This window comes from Polistes fuscatus, unplaced genomic scaffold (assembly GCF_010416935.1).
Source record: "Polistes fuscatus isolate 324 unplaced genomic scaffold, CU_Pfus_HIC Scaffold32, whole genome shotgun sequence".
NCBI classification, from domain to species: domain Eukaryota; kingdom Metazoa; phylum Arthropoda; class Insecta; order Hymenoptera; family Vespidae; genus Polistes; species Polistes fuscatus.
In genome coordinates, this window is record NW_025113110.1 from 174,649 (window position 1) to 194,635 (window position 19,987).

At 32.1% G+C, this 19,987-nt stretch overlaps 3 protein-coding genes across 3 annotated transcripts; all 3 read left to right on the top strand.

Moving 5' to 3' along the window:
* Positions 1-280: 280 nt before the first annotated feature.
* LOC122520378 lies at positions 281-1,223 on the top strand. The gene is made up of 2 exons (XM_043640468.1): positions 281-890; positions 991-1,223. Exons 1-2 carry the CDS (start codon positions 281-283, stop codon positions 1,221-1,223), a joined length of 843 nt encoding a protein of 280 aa, XP_043496403.1.
* Positions 1,224-1,320: 97 nt separating this feature from the next.
* LOC122520380 lies at positions 1,321-2,001 on the top strand. The gene has a single exon (XM_043640469.1). The coding sequence runs from the start codon at positions 1,321-1,323 to the stop codon at positions 1,999-2,001; it is 681 nt and encodes a 226-aa protein (XP_043496404.1).
* Positions 2,002-2,028: 27 nt separating this feature from the next.
* Positions 2,029-3,914, top strand: LOC122520381. Its single transcript, XM_043640470.1, has 2 exons — positions 2,029-2,442; positions 2,526-3,914. Exons 1-2 carry the CDS (start codon positions 2,029-2,031, stop codon positions 3,912-3,914), a joined length of 1,803 nt encoding a protein of 600 aa, XP_043496405.1.
* The last annotated feature ends 16,073 nt before the right edge of the window (positions 3,915-19,987 follow it).

Genomic DNA, 19,987 nt, shown 5'->3' on the forward strand with positions numbered 1-19,987 from the left:
TATAAAAAGCGTTTTTTCAAAAAAACCAGTCCCTAAAAAGTTCTAGTCAATTATATGTTTTGACACAGATGACTTTGAGGGTGAATAACTCACCACCATATGAATTAGGGCAGCTATAATTTTGGGCTTTTATTAACAAAGATATTCTCTTTCAAATGAGCTATATTTAAGCAAAATCGGAGTGTTACACTTGGGTAGTGTTCCTTGTAAGTCCTACGTTTTTGAAAACAAAAAAAACAATAATAATAATTCATATATTTTTCGGGACTCATTTGAGTCAATGATCCACAATGCGCCGTTCTTGCAACCGATACAAAAGCTTCATTACCTTAGATCATCCTTGAAGGGAGGTGCAGCAAAAACGCTCACTAATCTTTGCAACTCTTCTGATAATTATACCATCGCGTGGAACAAGTTGATTTCTCGATTCGATAAACCTGATATTATAACCGAGTCTCTGATCGAAAAATTCACCAAGCTTCCTCAGGTAAATAGAGACGGTTCAGGGATCTCTGCTTTGGTTGATGACGTTGAAGTCATACTCGGGGCTCTTGATAAGGTTGCCGTCATGGGATCCAATAGGGACCCATGGCTCATTTATTTAATAAAGGAAAAGTGTGACCCTGACACGCGGCAACGGTGGAACGACCAAATAGCGTCAAATCCAAACCGTTCTTGGGCTGACTTTATTAAGTTCCTGGAGAAAAGAGGGGTTGCTAAGGATGCGTATGGCTCACGCGCTTCTCTTCAGGCGAGGAAAACCGACAGGGATAATCCTAAGAAAAACACGAGCGCCTTCTCATCAACAAGTTCTTCTGGATGTGGTGTTTGCTTAAAGAATCACATGGTGTATCAGTGTCCCGAGTTTGCCGCGTTTGACCCCGGAAAGCGTCAAAAGACCGCAAACAATTTAATGTTATGTTTCAATTGTCTCAGAAAAGGCCATGGGGTAGCAAGATGCCCATCAAAATTTAGGTGCACTCATTGTAGTTCAAAACACCACTCATTACTTCATTCCTCCAATGTCTCCTCAAGTGTCGAAGAAAACGGAGGGTCCAGTTCCTCCAAAACAGGTTGCGTTTCGACTCAGGCAAATGTCGGTCTGGGGTTCTCGGCTCCAAAGGGAATATTGGCAACGGCGACTGTCCATGTTACAAACGCTTTGGGGATCCCAATTCCATGCCGGGTTCTACTTGACCCAGGCTCTGAGTCCTCCTTTATAACGACAGACTGCGTAAGGAAGCTCCAGCTTCCGTCGGTCCCCGCCAAAGTGATTGTGTACGGGATGGGGGGTCTCAAGGAGGAGTATCTCGCTCAAAGATGTTACTGTCATTGACGTCCCAATTCGACAACAACAATAAATTCGACGTAGAAGCCTTGATACTTCGCAGCATAACTCCCGATTTGCCCGCTTCGCCCATCGTGGTCAAAAATTATGACTTGTTTCGCGACAAAAACATGGCTGATCCTTACTTCTTTAGGCCAGGCAAAATTGACATTCTGCTAGGGGCTCTGGGCTATTACGACATTATCCTCCCAGATAGCGTCATCAAATTAGATAAAGGTCTGAGAGTGATGAACACTATCTTCGGCTGGGTAGTCGGAGGAAGTGCTTCTTTGAATGGTGATTCTACAGTCGCGCACACAACTACGGTCGAATCAGTGTCAAAGATAGACGAGAGTTTACGTAAGTTTTGGCTCATAGACGAGGTCCCTAACGAAAGTGCGCCGATCTCAGAAAACGAACGTTGTGAAGACCACTTCGTCAAGCACGTCACTAGACTAGCTAACGGAAGGTTCTCGATCAGCCTACCTTTTAAGAGAGACCGCGCCGACGTGGGAGATTCCTTCAAGGGAGCAAAACGCCGTTTCTACATGTTGCAGGGTCGACTGGAGAAGAACCCTGAGCTGAAGATGAAATATTTCGAGTTCATGCTCAGTTATCTGTCCAACGGTCATATGGAACCCGCCTCATCGCCTTTCTACATAACCCCAGCTTAGTCGTTTTACTTGCCACATCTGGGAGTCATGCAGAAGTCTGCGACTTCCAAAAAGTTGCGCGTAGTCTTTGACGCGTCATTCAAATCCGACAATGGCAATTCTCTCAACGATGAGCTCATGAAGGGTCCGTGCCTCCTCAACGACATTAGGATCGTCCTTTTCCGTTTCCGGCTGCACCGATTTGTGTTCTCATGCGACATCGAGAAAATGTTCCGGCAGATCTCTGTTAATCCAGAAGACAGAGACTATCTGCGCGTGCTTTGGTACGATGAAGACGGGAGCTCGACGAAATCATTTAGAATGTCGACTTTGCCTTTCGGTTTGGATTGCTCCCCCTTCTTGGCGGAGCGCTGCCTCTTGCAGTTAGCCAACGAAAAGCAAGAAGATTTCCCATTGAGTGCGAAGATCATTTACAATCACAGGTACATGGACGACATCTATGTTGGGCATGATAATATCGATGCTCTTATTGCAATCAGGGACGAGCTCCGAAAACTTCTCGGCTTGGGATGTTCCCTTTAAAGAAATGGGTAGCGAATGACATAAGAGTATTGAAAGGACTAGAGCTGTCAGATCTAGCGGATTCGGTCGACTTCATGTCTCAAAGTGAATTCACGGTAAAATCTCTTGGGTTATATTGGTCTCCCTTGAAAGACACCTTTTCGTTTCGCATCAATTTAGACAGCACTTTTTTGGCTACCAAGCGAAAACTGCTTTCAGAATCGGCCAGAATTTTTGACCCCTTTGGTCGGGTGTCACCAGTTACGGTTTTGATTAAACAATCATTTCAAGACCTATGGCTTCACAAACTGGAGTGGGACGACGAAATCCCGCCTGAGATTTCAAAACAATGGAAGAGGATACGCACCGAACTTCCATGCCTTGAGTCGGTGTTGATTCCGAGATGGTTGTGTCTGTCAGAACGTGTGGAGTTGCACGGATTTTTGGACGCATCGCAGAAAGCGTACGGGGCAGTTGTTTACCTCGTCTCGCCCGGAACAGTCAGATTGTTGTGTTCACGCACTAAGGTGGCCCCACTGAGCAAGCAGACAATTCCTCGCTTGGAGCTCTGCGCAGCTCAGCTATTGGCCCAGGTGGTAAGTTTTGTAACAAAGTCTGGGTTTACGTCCTTTAGCACCCTGCACTGCTGGTCGGATTCGCAGATCGTTCTCGCCTGGTTAAGACGCCCGGCCTCCGATCTCAAGGAGTTCGTTAGGAATCGAGTCTCATCCATTAGAGAACTCGTCCCAGACGCTTCCTGGGCATATGTACCCACGGACCAGAATCCTGCCGATTTGTGCTCTCGTGGGCTTTTTCCAAAGGACTTTAGTAACAACACGTTCTGGTGGAATGGCCCCAATTGGCTCTCCTTGCCAGCATCGGATTGGCCAGACTCGGAACTTCGAGGAAATTTTATCGTCTCTGAGCTGAAGAGACCTTCGGTTATGAGCAACGTTGCGAGGGTCGATAACCATATTATCGAGAGATTCTCAAAGCTAAATCGTCTGCTCAGAGTCACCATTTGGTGTCTACTCTTTATCAGGAAAGAGTGGCGGTGTAGTGAGAGGATCATTTCAGTTTCGGAGCTGGAGGAGGCGATGCAGAGAGTCGTTCTGTTGGACCAAAAGTGGCACTTTCAAGATTCATTAGCCAGACTTGTAGCAAAGAAGACTCTGAGTCCAAAAGACAAACTCCAACCACTCAATCCCTTTCTGGACAGCGCAGGTTTGATCAGGTTAGGTGGTAGGTTAAGGAATTGTGAGGAGATTTTTGACGTAAAGCACCCGATCATTCTTGCTCCAGGGAACCTGTCAACGCTACTTATTCGTCGAGAACACGAGAATTTGAATCATCTCGGCCTAGTCTGTCTTGGCAAGCATCCGACGGCGCTTTTGGGTCCTAAAAGGACGTAGCACAGTCGCCAAGGTGCTTTTCGGTTGCCTAAAATGTTACCGCTCTCGGCCTAGCCCTTGCACTCAGCTCATGGGCGACCTTCCAGCTGACAGAGTTGTAGTCAGCAGGCCATTTTCAAAAGTTGGAGTTGATTTTGCTGGTCCTTTTTCTCTTCGTCCAAAGAAGGGACGGGGAAGGTTATCTGTGAAAGGGTACGTCGCCTTATTCGTCTGCCTTGCGACAAATGCCGTCCACTTAGAGTTGGTGACCGATTTGACCACTGAAGCATGCTTGGGGGCTGTCTGTCGGTTCTCAGCCCGCCGTGGCCGTCCAGAGACGATCACATCGGACAACGGAAGAAACTTTGTAGGAGCAAAAAACTTTTTGGGCTCGGCGGCTGAAGTCATAAGGACTCGGGCTTTTAATGAATCGATGAAAGGAGAACTGGCGACAAAAGGCATCAACTAGAATTTTATTCCGGCAAGGGCACCAGAGTTCGGGGGCTTGTGGGAAGCGGCCGTCAAAAGCTGCAAAGGTTGCCTGATCAGGAGCGCAGGTAATGCAAGTCTGACCTTTGAAGAGTTTTCGACTCTTCTGGCTCAGGTAGAGGCCTCGATGAACAGCCGCCCAATCACATTTGTATCTAGTGATCCGAACGACGCAGATCCCTTGACACCGGCTCATTTTTTGATTGGAGGTCCACTTAAAGGCGTTCCTGAATGCGTTGACAGTGGTCAAGCAATCAGGTTGGACAAGAGATTCACCTTTGTCCAGGAGGTTTTCAAACGGTTTTGGGCTCGTTGGTCAAGCGAGTACCTTAGTTCCCTTCAAACAAGGGGAAAGAACAGATCCGTCTCCAAAAATGTGGAAGTAGGCGATGTAGGGTTGCTAAGAGAGGACAACATTCCACCTCTTCAATGGCGTCTGGCGAGGGTCACCCACGTATACCCTGGAAATGACGGGTTGGTGCGGATCATAAAAGTGCGTACCGCTGTCTCTTCCTTCAAGAGGTCCGTTAATCGATTCTGTCCTCTCCCCTTGCCGTGGGTCGCGCAGACAGGCCGGGAGAATGTTGGCGAGTCAAGGGGTTAGGGCAAGAAAAGCGACGAAGCTCATAGGCACCGTTAGGAATTTGTATTTCGGAGAAAATACAAATTCCTAACTTTCTAAAATTCTTTTTTTTTGGAAAACGAGTAGGCCGCTTTCAGGTGGTGTTAGTTTTTTTTTCTTTTTCTGTTCTAGTTAGTTCAATTTTCTTTTCCGATTTGTAAGAAAAAAAGTGCATTATTATTATACTTTAGTTTTAAAACGAAATAAAGCGTTTTCTTAGTGTTTATTGGAAACAAATGCTTATAAGTGGTTTACAAAAATTGTAAACTGGTGATTTTTTTTACAACTTAAGGTATTGAGTATGAATTACTATTTTAAATATAACCCAAATACCTAATTAATTGATTAATTCATTTAAATCAGTAATTTATAAACAAACAAAATGTAAAAAAAGTAATGTGTATACAAAAAAATTAGTAAAAAACTTAATAAGTAAAAAGAACATAATAATGTACAAATGTGTACTTATTTAAACAAATTTTCATTTTTAAATCTTAATAAGTCAATAACAAGTCATTTAAACCCTTTTTAAAACAATAATGTTGGACTTTGGTTTGGATCGGAGGGGGAATAGAAAAATAATCAAGGTTTTGTTTTGTATAATAAATTTGTTAGTTTTCTATTATTATGACTGTAGCTATTAGAGTGTAAATAAAGGTTTAAAAATTTAAAGTTTTCTTATCGAACTATATCATAATTTTTGGTCCTTCAAGCCGGATATATCCGACAGAGAGCTAATCATTTCGTTTCCAAACACTGGTTAACGTAATCATTTCGTTTCCGATCATTGGGTTAAACGTTGAGAGTAATCATCTTGTTTCTGAAAACTATCATTTATTCGAGCCAATTTGGTTGCGAAGTTATCTATCTGGGTGTCATTGCTGATTGTAATCATATATTGGAATATTGGGGTACAAACTACCGTTACGAAGACGTGTCTATCTATTTAGTCGCTTACCAAGTTTTTTTATTATATATATATACATATTCTATTGTTTGAACTTATCTATTTTTTCAATTTATCGATTGTAAAAATTTGTATTTTTGATTTCTTGAATCCTTCCAGGCCAAACCAAAATGCCCAAAACTAAAAATGTGAAATTTTTAAAGGGATTAATAACTAAATATCTAATTAAATCCAACGATATTGATAATATAACGGTATACTCACTTAAGCATTTTGCCGATGAGTTAGATAAGGCTTTCGATGAATTTCGTAAATATTATGAGACTTTAGAAGCGAGTGATGCTGAAATGGCAGAGGCGTTAGTAGAGTTTGGTGATTACGAGGAGCGTTATTTAGAGGCTAAGACTAAGTTCGGAGAGGCTATAAATAAGAAATTGAAGCGAACGGTCAATGATACGCTTGATACAGGTAGACCTACGGATCGATCCCTAGCAGCTATACTAGAAAAGTAGAATGAACTTCTAGAACAGTTTGGAAACAATTCAACACGAAATAGAATTGATAGGAGAATTCCGGTAATAAGAGTCCCTCGGTTTTCGGGAGAGTTTTCTGAATGGACGAGATTCAGAAATCTATTTTTAAATAGCGTGGATGAGAACGAGAGTTTGTCCGAAACGGAAATAAAGAGCATTTCCGTTTTTCCAGGGTTAGCTGGGCCCCATCACCGATTTGGCTGATTTTTGGCTCAAATGTTACTTATACTAATATATGATATCACACAAAATTTTAGCTCCAAAAACTTTTCCCCTTTGGCGCTACAGTCGAAAAACCTCGAAAATCACTTTTTTTTTCAAAATGTTGTCACTCCTGATAGTAGTGCTTTGGAGCTTTGAAATTTGACATAGAGGTAGGCAAAGATATGGAAAATAATTTGATGATATCATTTTACACAAAATTAATTACATCACCCCTGCTAAATTTGAATTTGAAAACTTTACTTGCCCCCTCCTCCTTTAATCGAAGAGTGACCGCGGTTTAATAACTTTAGGATTATAAACAAAATACTTAGAAATAATGTAAATAAAAAATTTTTTTGGTATTCTGAGGATCGAATTTTCCAGAAGCATTTTACAAAATGTAGTGTATAAATTCTTGCTATATTAAGATTTTGTCGTTACATTTTAATTAAAATTATACTAATTTTTTACGTTTTTAAAGTTTTAGCGTTAAATTCTTCATCGCTGTCATCATTCAGTATTACTTGCACTTCTTTAAATAAAGAGCTTAGATTCTTAGAGCGATAAAATTTTTTGAACAATATCGGTAACAACTTAAATAAGCAATTATAAAAGTGATATGTACACAGGAACCTATTGTTCTCAATCCATTAACACAGTTGCTCGACCACCATTCTATTGAGTTAGGCCCTGATCTAATTTTTAATTTTTATAATCCTAAAGTTATTAAACCGCAATCACTCTTCGATTAAAGGAAGAGGGGGCAAGTAAAGTTTTCAAATTCAAATTTAGCAGGGGTGATGTAATTAATTTTGTGTAAAATGATATCATCAGATTATTTTCCATATCTTTGCCTACCTCTATGTCAAATTTCAAAGCTCCAAAGCACTACTATCAGGAGTGACAACATTTTGAAAAAAAAGTGATTTCGAGGTTTTTCGACTGTAGCGCCAAAGGGGATAAGTTTTTGGAGCTAAAATTTTGCGTGATATCATATATTAGTATAAGTAACATTTGAGCCAAAAATCAGCCAAATCGGTGATGGGGCCCAGCTAACCCTGGAAAAACGGAAATGCTCTTTATAATACAAAATACAAAAAAAAAACATTTTTTAAATTAGAAGGCGAAAGAAATTCCTTTAATGTTTATAAGTAGTTTACAAAATTGTAAACTGGTGATTTTTTTTACAACTTAAGGTGTTGAATATGAATTACTATTTTAAATATAACCCAAATACGTAATTAATTGATTAATTCATTTAAATCAGTAATTTATAAACAAACAAAATGTAACAAAAGTAATGCGTATACAAAAAAATTAGTAAAAAACTTAATAAGTAAAAAGAACATAATAATGTACAAATGTGTACTTATTTTAAACAAAATTTCATTTTTAAATCTTAATAAATCAAAAGAAGTCATTTAAACTCTTTTTAAAACAATAAAAATCGCAAAAAAGAATATTTGCAAAAAACTTTCAATCGCTTATAACTTCAAATTAAAGGGGTTTTTAAAAAATTAATAATAAATTAAGAAAGAAATCTGATTTTTGCAAAAAAAATATTTGCGTGCAAATTTCTTCTCAAGGTCAAAATTTGCAAATCTGAAAAAAATTGAGGTTTGTAACAATGAGATAAAGAATATATGGTAGTTAAAGTTTTCAAAAGTTTGCAAATTTTTTTTGCAAACATCCCAAAATTTGCAAATTTGCAAAAATTATCATTCGAAAATTACTTGTCTCTAAATGTACATTTTGGATTAGAAAGAGAGGTTTTGTTTTCTTTTTTAGTTGGACTTGTAGAGTACCTCATATGTGCAAAAATCATATACCGGAAGTGATTAGCAAAAAAATTTTCAGTTTATTTGATGCGCCTTTGAAATATAAGAAAAATAAAAAAAATTTGTAAAAAAAGATTCATGTAGTAAAAAGTTATTTAGATTTACATTTTGTTAGAAAATGATGGTTTTCTGCGCATATCTCGTTATTTAGGTCGATTGAGCAAAAATGCATGGGGAAAACCTTGATCCCCTAGGTGTTCTTTATCATCTGTTAAATTTTGGTCTATTATATTTGGGACACCCTGTATATATGCAACAAGATCCTTGAAGTACCCATTAAACTTTATTACGATACTTCAGTTTGGATCATAGGCATTCGATTTAATTAGTGTTTGCACCATTGTTAGGGTAGATCAAATTTTGACTGTGATTAATAGTCAAATGCCTATAACCTAAATCATTCAAATTACGGTATGCACCCCAGAAATCACTAACAATAGTGGTTCTTGGAAGTGCATGCCTTTGAATAATTGGTTGTTGTATTTAAAATTTAAAAATCAGATTTCTCAGTTTTTTTGATTTTAAAAAAATAAATTATGTTATAAAAATAATTAACTAATCTCCCTGTATGTGCTAAATGCACTCTTAAAACGGTACTATCACATTTATTTATAATATATCGATAAGTTAGGTGCAAAAGAACTTTTTTGGTTTTTTTGATCGGTTACGATGTGGACTAATTACCAATATAGATTTTCGTTTTGAGATTAGTGACTGATTCGATTCAATTACTTCTTGAAACACGCTATGATTCTTCAAATAGTTCATTCTTAATTGTTCTAAGTTTTCTCGAACTAATTTTACTTTACACGGTTTCATTTGCTTTTATAATTTTTGCTCGATCCGTTAGATTTGTCGTTTAGCTAAGATCTCTTTTTTTTTCTCCATTCTATTTTCTACTATCTATAATTACAATTATAGTTTTTAAATTCTGAAAAAAAAATTTTTTTTTAAATGAAAAAGAGCTAGAATTCAAAATGTGTTTTAACTCATTTGGATTACTATTTTATAAGTTATGTTTTTTCACAATAATTCTAAAATGAAAATATCTCAGTTTTTTGATTTTTTTAAAAAATAATGAACGTTGCACAGCGTTAGCTTTCGAGGAAAAACTTTCTCGAGGCAAATTCGGACTACCCGGTGTTTTTTTTTACTGTTAGAAAAAGAAAATTCAATTTCTAATAGCTCGGGCAAGTTTATAGGTATTGTTGAAATCCTATAAATGTGCCTGAGTTAAAACCATTAGATATAGTTGAAATAAAGATTTTGTTTTGTTCACGAAAAATAACGTGTATTTTTAAATAATTTCCAATTAAACGTTAACAAATAAATTATGTTATAAAAAATTAACTAATCTCCCTGTATGTGCTAAATACACTCTTAAACGGTACTATCACATTTATTTATAATATCGATAATTTAGATGCAATAAGAACTTTTTTGGTTTTTTTTGATTGGTTACGATTTGCAGTCTAAAAACGCCTAAAAGAATGCGACGCGCTCCGAAAATTCCGGAAAATTTAGCACTAAGCGTCTACGATACTCATATGGTGAATAAATTTCGACAAATATTGAACTCAAACGATAAATTTGACCTAATTTTCAATTACGCTATTGATATAAGTCACGCAAACAATTCCAGCTCCGAAGATTCGGCCAATAATAAAACCATATCTAGTTTATCTATGATTGAAGATAGTCTCGGCGAACAATATGCTCGTTACTTTGTGCCAATGAGTATTAATCAATCTCCTAATCTTCCGTTTAATTCGAGAAGGCATTACACGGTTTACCCTGCGGATTCGCCATTAACAACGCCTTATCTATTATCGAAAAAGGACGGCAGTTGTACCAGTGGCTCGATTTTGTCTAGCGTAGACAGCTATGAAAATTAACAAGTAATTCTTTATATTATTTTATTTTTTCTTAAAAATTAAATAAAATAACCATTATTATTTTAAAGGTAATTGTTATAATTTATAAAAATCGAAGTCATCTTTTTTTTAAAAAAAAGTATTTTAATGCCGAAAAATAAATTAAATTTATACAAATTAAAATATATGAAGTTAATCTCTATTATATATTATATTTTTCAATCACATTTTATAATAAAACCAAATAGATAATTTAAATTTTTATAAATTAAAATAAAAAATTATTGTTTTAAGTAAATTTTTAAATAAAATTCAGCATATTATTCGGCAAAAAATCGGCTTAAACTAAAATACATCCTAGAATCTGTAATTATAAATTATAATCAAAAGCGTTTCGTTACATTTTAAATTTGAATTTTGATGGTTATTTTTTTTTATTTTGTTTTGATAATAGTGGCAGTCCTGATTTAGGACACGTATGTTATCTCAATTGTGAAAAGTGTGATAAGATGTCAATTTGGGTTCCAATTAAAGATTTACACGAATCAAGAGGTCCTATAATATCAAGCGAAGACATATGTAATGCAGTGTATTATGGGAAACTTGTTGAAGTCGAAAATAACATGAAGTTCTAATTATTTGGCGATATCAGAATCAATCGATTAATCGATTTATCAATTTGTGAGTGATTGTATTCAAGGTTTGGGCACTTTTTCGGTATACCCCCGCCACCGATTTTGGCACTTATTCGAAATAAGCCCGCCACGCCATTTTTAATTTTTGAATTTTAAAAAAGTTTCAATATTTAACGGTTTAAAAATATAATTTTTTCCTTTCTTTTTGAAGAAAAGGGCACTAAATGAAGTTTTAAATTAAATATTATTATAAAGATTATCCTAAGATGTCCTCTAATTGCAAAAATCTTTAAACAACTTAAGCATACAATGAAAAATAAACCGTTTTTTTAGTTTTGAATTTTGATTCTTCCTGGGTTGAATATTTTTTAAAACTGTTTTTTTAGACTTATTTATAATATACTAGGCCACAATAGTTTGAAATTTTTTAGAGCTAACTTAACGGTTATTGAGTTATAAAATTTCTTTTTGTTTTTGAATTTTCATTCTTCTTGGTTTGAATATTTTTTAAAACTGTTTTTTAGACTTACAAGGAAACCACACGAGATTCGACACTCCGATTTTTGTTAAATATAGCTCATTTGAAAGAGCAAATCCTCTTGATTACAACGGTAAAAAAATTACGTGCGGAGATTTAGTTCCCAATGAGTAATAAGACCCGAAAGGAGCGATGTCAAAATAAATAAAGCCCATTATCTTAATGGGATTGCAATGTTTTAAAAATTGCTTTAAGTAAATGTTGTAGTAACTAATGAGGACTATAACTTTTATTTAAAAAATTTTTTTATAATCTTACCCCTAATAAATTATTTACAAAAAACAACCAAAAAACGTGCTTTTTTGCAATAATTATTAAGTTTTTTACTTTTAAAAAATTAATTTTGCTTTTTAAAAATGTATTTTGTATATTACATTATTTTCTAAAAGATTTTTTAAATTTTTGATTTAGGGGTGAGTTATAGTAAATAATTGAAAAATCGTGTTTAAACGTTCTAGACTGATGCATAGATCTTTAGTTATTTATTTTTACTCAAATACCATCTATTCATTTGTTTATACAATAAATTTTAAGGGGTGACAATTTCAACCCTTAAAAAAATTTTTTTAAAAAAATTTTTTTAACTTTTTATTTGATTTTAATATTAATTCTAAAATAAAAATAAAATAAAAAAATGATAACATTTTGATTTACATAAAAAATGGGCTCAAATTCGTATAGATGAATTAGAAAAACAGTATAAGAAATTGTTACAAATTAAAAGAATGAATGAGATTCAAAAAGAACTTGAAGAAATGCAACTAAAGAGCTAAGGTTATGGTTCTTTGAAAATGAAGAAAATATCGAAATGGAAATTGAAAATAAAGAAGGTTTAATTGCAATAGAAGAGGAGCGTAATAAAGTTATCAAAACTAAGAAACAATTACAAATGGAAGAAAATGAAAATTATATTCCACCATTTGTTGAATCAACACATAATATAGATTCTATGCTAAAAAATAATTCAAAATTCTTTTACATTTTAAATTGTATTTTTTTATACGCATATATTAACAAATCTACTATTGTGAAATTTTGAAATTGAAATTGTCTCAAAAACATGAATTCTTTAATTATTATAATTAAATAATGTTTTTTAGAAATTAACTTTTGAAATTATATTTGAACCGTTGAAAAATTTAACAACGGCCATTACTCGATATTAAGAAAATACATGATGTATTTTTTAAAAGAATTAAAAACATTTATAAAAGTGCCACAAATAAGCTCAATATCATTACCATCAATGAGATATGTTAACCAATATACCAATGATAAAATGCAAGATGACCGAACCGTTCGTCAATCAGAAGTAGTAAATAATACTTATTCATCATTTGATAATACATATAACATTGATGATAATTATATTCATCCATTGGAAAGTCAAGTAAGTAAAATTTTTTTAAAAAAGAAATGAAATAAACATTTATAGATAAAAAAGTATTGAAAGTTTTTTTTATAGAAATTTCTTGTTAGCGAAAAATTCAAGGAGAGAACCTCAGTTATAAGTAAAAATAGTTATTAAGGAAAATTGCTTTGATGTTTTGGTAAACGAGAATTCAATAAATTAAATCATTCGTTATTGATCAATTTATTAGACATTTTGATTTTTATTGAAAATTGCAGAAAAACTTAAACACGTTACAATATTAATTATTCATATAAAAAAATTTGTCTGTAAAAAACTTATGATGCAAAAAAACGACGATTAAATTTAAAAAGTGTTTAAATTAATTTAATCGATTCTTATGCAGAGAAATTAATCAAAAATTCATAATAAAACAACAATAATATTGAGTTTTATGATTAATATTGTTCATTTTAGAAAAAATAAAAATAATTTCGAAAAATTAATAACTCATAGTTTTTCTGAATTGTGTTTTTGAAATAAAAGATATTAACAAATATGATTTGAATTTTGCAAAATTAGTTTTATGTAAAAAAAAACTTCAATTTTCTTATAAAACAATAAACAAATGAATTTTCGAAATAATTTCATATGAAATATCTTATTTGAATACTGAAATAACGTCATTTATTATGAATCATAGCAAATTGTAATATTTGTTTTGTAGGTAACTACAGATCATCGAAACAATGTTGTGGTATATGTCAATCATTTTGTTACAGAAATGATTAATCTATATAAATAAAAATGGATGTGTGTTTGTGTGTTTGTGTGTGTGTAACGGCATCACGGCCGAACCGTACATCAGATCTTTACCAAATTTTGTACAGTTATCCGTGAGGTATCGGGACAGGTTTATGGCATATTTTTAAGTAGATAACCCCCTGGGTATGGATTTTGTCTAAGGCATGAAATATTTAAAGTTGATTATCTCTAACTGGAGTTATAATTAGTTGAAATTTGGTACAGTTGTAACTTATGGTGTATGGAATAGTATAAGTGAGATTTTTTGGTATTTAGGTGCTAACTTCCTTACCTATATTGAATTTTAGAAAAAGATTTAATTTAAAAAAGAGATTAAAATAATGATTTTTTATCAGTTGTTGTTTTAATGTTAAATGTTTTGCTATTGCGAGCATGTTGTGTTAAAGACCTTTACTAGGAGAGGGGGGTTAACTGCCTATATTTTAAATTGTAAAAATTTAATTTTTTATATTTCAACTATTAACTCCTTATTGAAAATAAAACTCTGAGATTTATGTGAGACCAAGGGGTTAACTCCACTAGTGGTAATTTTCCGACAATTAAATTTTTATTTTTTCTGTTAATAAATGTGATTGGTAAAGAAATATACTGGGGGTTAACTCCACTTATCGTAATTCGTTTTAAAAAAATTTAAGTAGTCATTTTTATTAAAAACATATGAAACCTATGTTTGACCAGGGGGTTAACTCCACTTATGATGATTTTTTCATAATTTAAATTTTTTATTTTTTGTATTAATAACTGTGATTGGTAAAAAAGATACCAGGGGTTAACTCTATTTATAATTTAGTTTTTAAAACACAACACATCCATTTTTATTAATATTGATAAAGCTCTGAGATTTATGAGACCAAGGTGTTAACTCCACTTATGAAGATTTTCTCATAATTTAATCTATATAAATAAAAATGGATGTGTTTGTGTGTTTGTGTATTTGTGTGTTTGTGTGTGTGTAACGGCATCACAGCCGACCGTACATCAGATCTTTACCAAATTTTGTACAGTTATCCGTAAGGTATCGGGACAGGTTTATGGCATATTTTTAAGTAGATAACCCCCTGTGTATGGATTTTGTCTAAGGCATGAAATATTTAAAGTTGATTATTTCTAACTGGAGTTAATAAAATTAGTTGAAATTTGGTACAGTTATACTTATGGTGTATGGAATACTATAAGTGAGATTTTTTGGTATTTAGGTGCTAACTTCCTTAGTATATTGAAGTTTAGAAAAAATTTTTAATTTAAAAAAGAGATTAAATAATGATTTTTTTATCAGTTGTTACTTTAATGTTAATGTTTCTTATTGCGAGCATGTTGTATTAAGGATCTTTACTAGAGAGGGGGGTTAACTGCCTATATTTTAAATTGTAAAAATTTAATTTTTTTATAAATTCAACTATTAACTCCTTATTGAATTAAGCTCTGAGACTTATGTGAGACCAAGGAATTAACTCCACCAGTGGTAATTTCCGACAATTAAAATTTTTATTTTTTCTGTTAATAAATGTGATTGGCATAGAATATACCAGGGGGTTAACTCACGAGTGGTGATTTTCAGGCAATTAAAATTTCACGTTTTTCTGTTAATAATGTGATTGGTAAAGAATATACCAGGGGGTAATCCACGAGTGGTAATTTTCCGACTATTAAAATTTTTTATTTTTTCTATTAAAAAATGTTTAGTAAGAAATCTACCAGGGTTAATTCCACCAGCGGTAAATTCCGACAAGTAAAATTTTTATTTTTCTGTTATAAATGTTATTGGTAAAAGAATATACCAGGGGGTTAACTCCCTCTTATGATGATTTTCTCATAATTTAAATTTTTCATTTTGCATTACTAAATGTGATTGGTAAAGAATATACCGAGGGTTAACTCCACTTATAATTTAGTTTTTAAAAACATACAAACACCCCATTTTTATTTATATTGATAAAGCTCTGAGATTTATGTGAGACCAAGAGGTTAACTCCACTTATGATGATTTTTTCCTAATTTAAATGTTTTATTTTTTCTGTTAATAAATGTGATTGGTAAAGAAATATACCAGGGGGTGAATTCCACTTATCGTAATTCTATTTTTAAAAAATTTATGAAAATGTAATCTTGGCCATGCGAAGCAGGCCACGGGTCCGCTAGTTTTGTAAATAATTTTTCAATGAAATGCGAATGGAAGTCAATGTCTATTGAACGCCGTTTAGAGCATATCCAAATTCATCATCACTCTTTAGAAGCTAAAGTATGAATATGTTTGTTGTTTCATTTAAAAAAATTATCAAAGTTTTAAAGTATAATAAATATTTTAATTTAAATAGGTATTAATTTATAAAATTACTATATGTAATTAAGTCAAATAATTGTTGACGTAGATCATAAATATTTTTTTTTTATCATTTTTTTAACAAAAATTTAATTTTAAATTTGAATTGTTTTCTAATAAGAGTAATAGTTTAATAATTTTTTTTTAAAAAAGATTCCAAAATCGTCTATAGATTTAGAAGAAAAAGAAGAAATTATTGAAACATCGACTGAAGTGCCTTTAACGAGCAAACAAAAAAAACGATTATACAATCATATTATAAAACTGATCCAGAATTTGAAAAATATTTTAAAATGATTCGGTTTGGTATTCCAGTAAATGCTGTCGAATTAAAAATGCGACTGGATGGAAAAGATCCATCTATTCTATCAAGGTAATTTTCATATTATTTACTATAATTTTTTTCTTCAATCATGAATGTTTAAGAGTTTTGTTATTATCTATATTTATAGTTAAAAAATTTTTTTGCATGTATACTTACCAGATATATTATAGTTTTTAACTGAATTTAATTTTGATGAAAAAAAAACATCATTTGTTATTTAAAACTCCATTTTAAAGTCATAAATGCCCACACAATGTTTAATAGTACTATCTATTCAACCCATTCATTTTCGGAAAGATCAACATCTTCGTAGGCTTCACACTCATTTGAATTACCATCCGTTTTTGGATAAAATACAATAGGCTCAATGCTTCGGCAATCAAATCGCAATTGTTTTCAATGAACCTTCTCTTTATCAGTATATTTTTCTAAACATAGTTCTAAGACAATAATTTAATTGTTTATATTGAATAAAATATAAAAAAATTTAATAAAAAAAATTGAACAAAATAAGAAAATTTTAAAAAATTAATAAAATGAAAAAAAAAAAAAAACAAAGATTAAAAAAATTGAGAAAATTATAGAAATTTATTTTATTATACTTAAAATTAAAGTGGTAATTAAATTTTTCGTTAACTGACTGTTGTTGAAAACTGAAATTGATATTTTTCAAAAAAAATTTAATGAAAATAAAAATAGCAAACTAAAAGAAAATTTAAAAAAAAATTCATAGAAATATAATACTCTATCATTTAATTTATGTCAAACTTTTAATTCAAATATCTGAAAACTATAAACTATTCGAAAAAAATTTTTCATGTTAAATTCAACGTATTTTTTTTGTCAGTTTTAAGATAATCATTTAAATAAAAAACAATACATTGTTGAATTACCAAGGAAATTAATTCGGCTATTCTTTACTCTCCTGAAAGCATAGTTTATCTTTCAGATCAATATCCATATGAGAGCAAAAATAGACTAAGCATCGTTTGTAATGATCTCCGAAAAATTGCATTGAATTTAATTCAATTAACTTCAATGAACAAAAGTTTTTTTATATCAAAATTGATTAAATTAAACATAAAAGATTTTAGAAAATTGAATATGTTTATATATATAAACATTACTTTTTTTAAACTAAATATCGAACAATTCATTGAAACTAGACTGTATACGAACTTGTGCATATTTTATTTAAATTTGCTTAGAATATTCAATATCAAATTGTTAATTTAAGATTCTTCTAATTTGTTATTTATAAACTAAAAAAAAAAAAAACCCACAGGAAATATATAGGCAATTTATAAAACAAACTCGCTACGAAAAAAGTTATCTTTTAAATTTTAAAATTGTTAAATAAAAAAACATTTCCTAATGATTCTATTTTTCTAAATTACTTTGGAATAATTGTAAAAATATGACACTTAAAGCAAGCCATTCATGTATAAGCTTACTACAGCTGTAAGAAAATATGCTTTGAACGATTTTCACATTAATTTGCGTTGATTGTTTAATTACTACTTCTACTATTGGTACCAAAAGTAATGTAGGAACTGTTAATATTTTTTGTATTGTTTAATACACAAACATTAATATTCCTTCGCCATTATAACCATTAATAATACCGAAAAAAAGCTAGAATTATATAAATGATAATTATTTTATTATTTTTATGACTTAAAACTAAAATACTTTACTTAATTTATACGGTAGTAATTAACATAATGATGGTCTTTGTGTAAGTTCAGTAAACATCAAAGATTCCTTTGCTTAAAATCGATATCTTAAAACATACAATCGATTAATAACGTAATTATAAACAAAAATATTTTAAATAATAAACTATATTTTTTCATGAAAATATAAACAATTTTCTAACAATAACCAAAATCATAACATTTTAAAATTTTAAAAACTTAGTCTTTGTTGACAAATAATTACATAAAACATAATTTTAATTTAAAAACTTTTTTTTAATAACCACCAGAATTAATTTACAGCGAATAATTATACATAAAATTTTATTAAATCGATAATTTAATAATTTCAAATGAAAATTTGTAATCAAGAATCAAATTTTAACTTAATTTCATTAGAAACAACAAATTTTTATACTATAGGCAACAATAATTACATCTTTTAACACATTTCTTTTTTTAACTTAAAGAGTAGATATTTTTATTCATTTCTATACAAAGTTACAAAATAGTAAAAAAGTTAAATCAATAATTATTGTACGGATGTGAGGATTTGAGGCCAACTTTGGGTTCAGGTTAGGGGAAAACGGGCCTTGACGTGACTTGGGCAGTTCGGGCTAGATTAGCCCCTCCGAAAATGTTTGGTGATTGTCAAATATAATATGTTGTTTTGTTTTGTTTATCATTATTATTATTGTTGTGTAAATTGAAAAATAAAGTTGTTATTGTTCGAAAAATTCGAGAAACTCATCTTTCGGGTTCGTGTTGTAACATTAAATTTGGTCCTTCGAGCCGGATAAGTGCGGATCAGTGTGAATATCTATCCTTTTTTTGAGTTTTGGGTTTGCCGAGTCGAGTTAAGGTTGCGAGAATTATTCAGCATATCAAAGCCAAAATCTATCTTTTGCGTATTGCGAGATCAAAAATCGTCAATTACCGATTTATTTGGTCCATCGAATAAGCTCAAACTTTTAAAATTATCGAGCGTGTTGCGATTGTCGTGCGATCCAGTTATCAGATTGGTGACGTAAAGTGGGACTTTGTTCCGATTTTTTGTTCAAAGTTTGGTTAACTGAGTTCCACTAAATTTTACGGACTGATCTAATCTTCGAGTGGAGTATCACGAGAATTTGTGGTTCGTGTGATCCGATCTTGTGGTGGAGTGTAGAGATAAGCTGTTGCGGGTGGTAAATTCGAACATTATCGTGCAATTCATCGAAAGTAGCAAGTTTAAAGTTTTATTGTTAAAATTTTATATAAATATTTGTTTTTTTTTTCTTCTACCTGTTTTATTTCTATTTTTTGCAATTGATTATTCCATTTATAACGAAATGTCCAGGTCACTGAAGGCGTTAAAATGTCAGATAACAAAGGCCGAAACAAAATCCAAGGTATGTGTCGAAATGACACTCTATCAGACAAAACAATTGATTGAGGAGTTGGCTTCAGATTTCTCCGAGCTTAAAAAGCAGTTTTTCGAAATGATTAATAATAGTGAAGATGAGGGTTTATTTAAGGATTATGATGCCTACGAGCAGAAATACCTGAATACGATGGCTGTCTTGAGAGAGGAATTTGATAGAAAGCTCAACAGAAATTTGAATGAATCAATTGAGGACAGAAAATCCCTGACGGATATCTTAGATAAGCTTGTGGCGAATACCTCTCCTCGTGAGATAAAGTTACCACCTGTGAAGATTCCGCCCTTTGCAGGAAATTTGACTGAGTGGGTTAAATTCCGTGATCTTTTTCAAGGGGTTGTCAATAATAACGAACGGTTGACTCCGACTGAGAAGCTGCATTATCTTTTAACCGTGGTTAGTGGTGAGGCTGCTAAGGTTATTGGTCATTATCAACTTTGCGATGCTAATTATCATTCAGCTTGGGAAGCACTAGTGAGAACATATGACAGACCGTATTTGATTACACAATCCTT

Excerpts from the sequence above, each read along its gene's own strand:
- LOC122520381 (XM_043640470.1), top strand. The coding sequence starts at position 2,029 with ATGCAGAAGTCTGCGACTTCCAAAAAGTTGCGCGTAGTCTTTGACGCG. Across the intron at positions 2,443-2,525 it reads GGTACATGGACGACATCTAT|AAATGGGTAGCGAATGACAT; the intron begins GTTGGGCATGAT and ends TTCCCTTTAAAG.
- LOC122520380 (XM_043640469.1), top strand. The coding sequence starts at position 1,321 with ATGTTACTGTCATTGACGTCCCAATTCGACAACAACAATAAATTCGAC.
- LOC122520378 (XM_043640468.1), top strand. The coding sequence starts at position 281 with ATGATCCACAATGCGCCGTTCTTGCAACCGATACAAAAGCTTCATTAC. Across the intron at positions 891-990 it reads CGCGTTTGACCCCGGAAAGC|TTCAAAACACCACTCATTAC; the intron begins GTCAAAAGACCG and ends CACTCATTGTAG.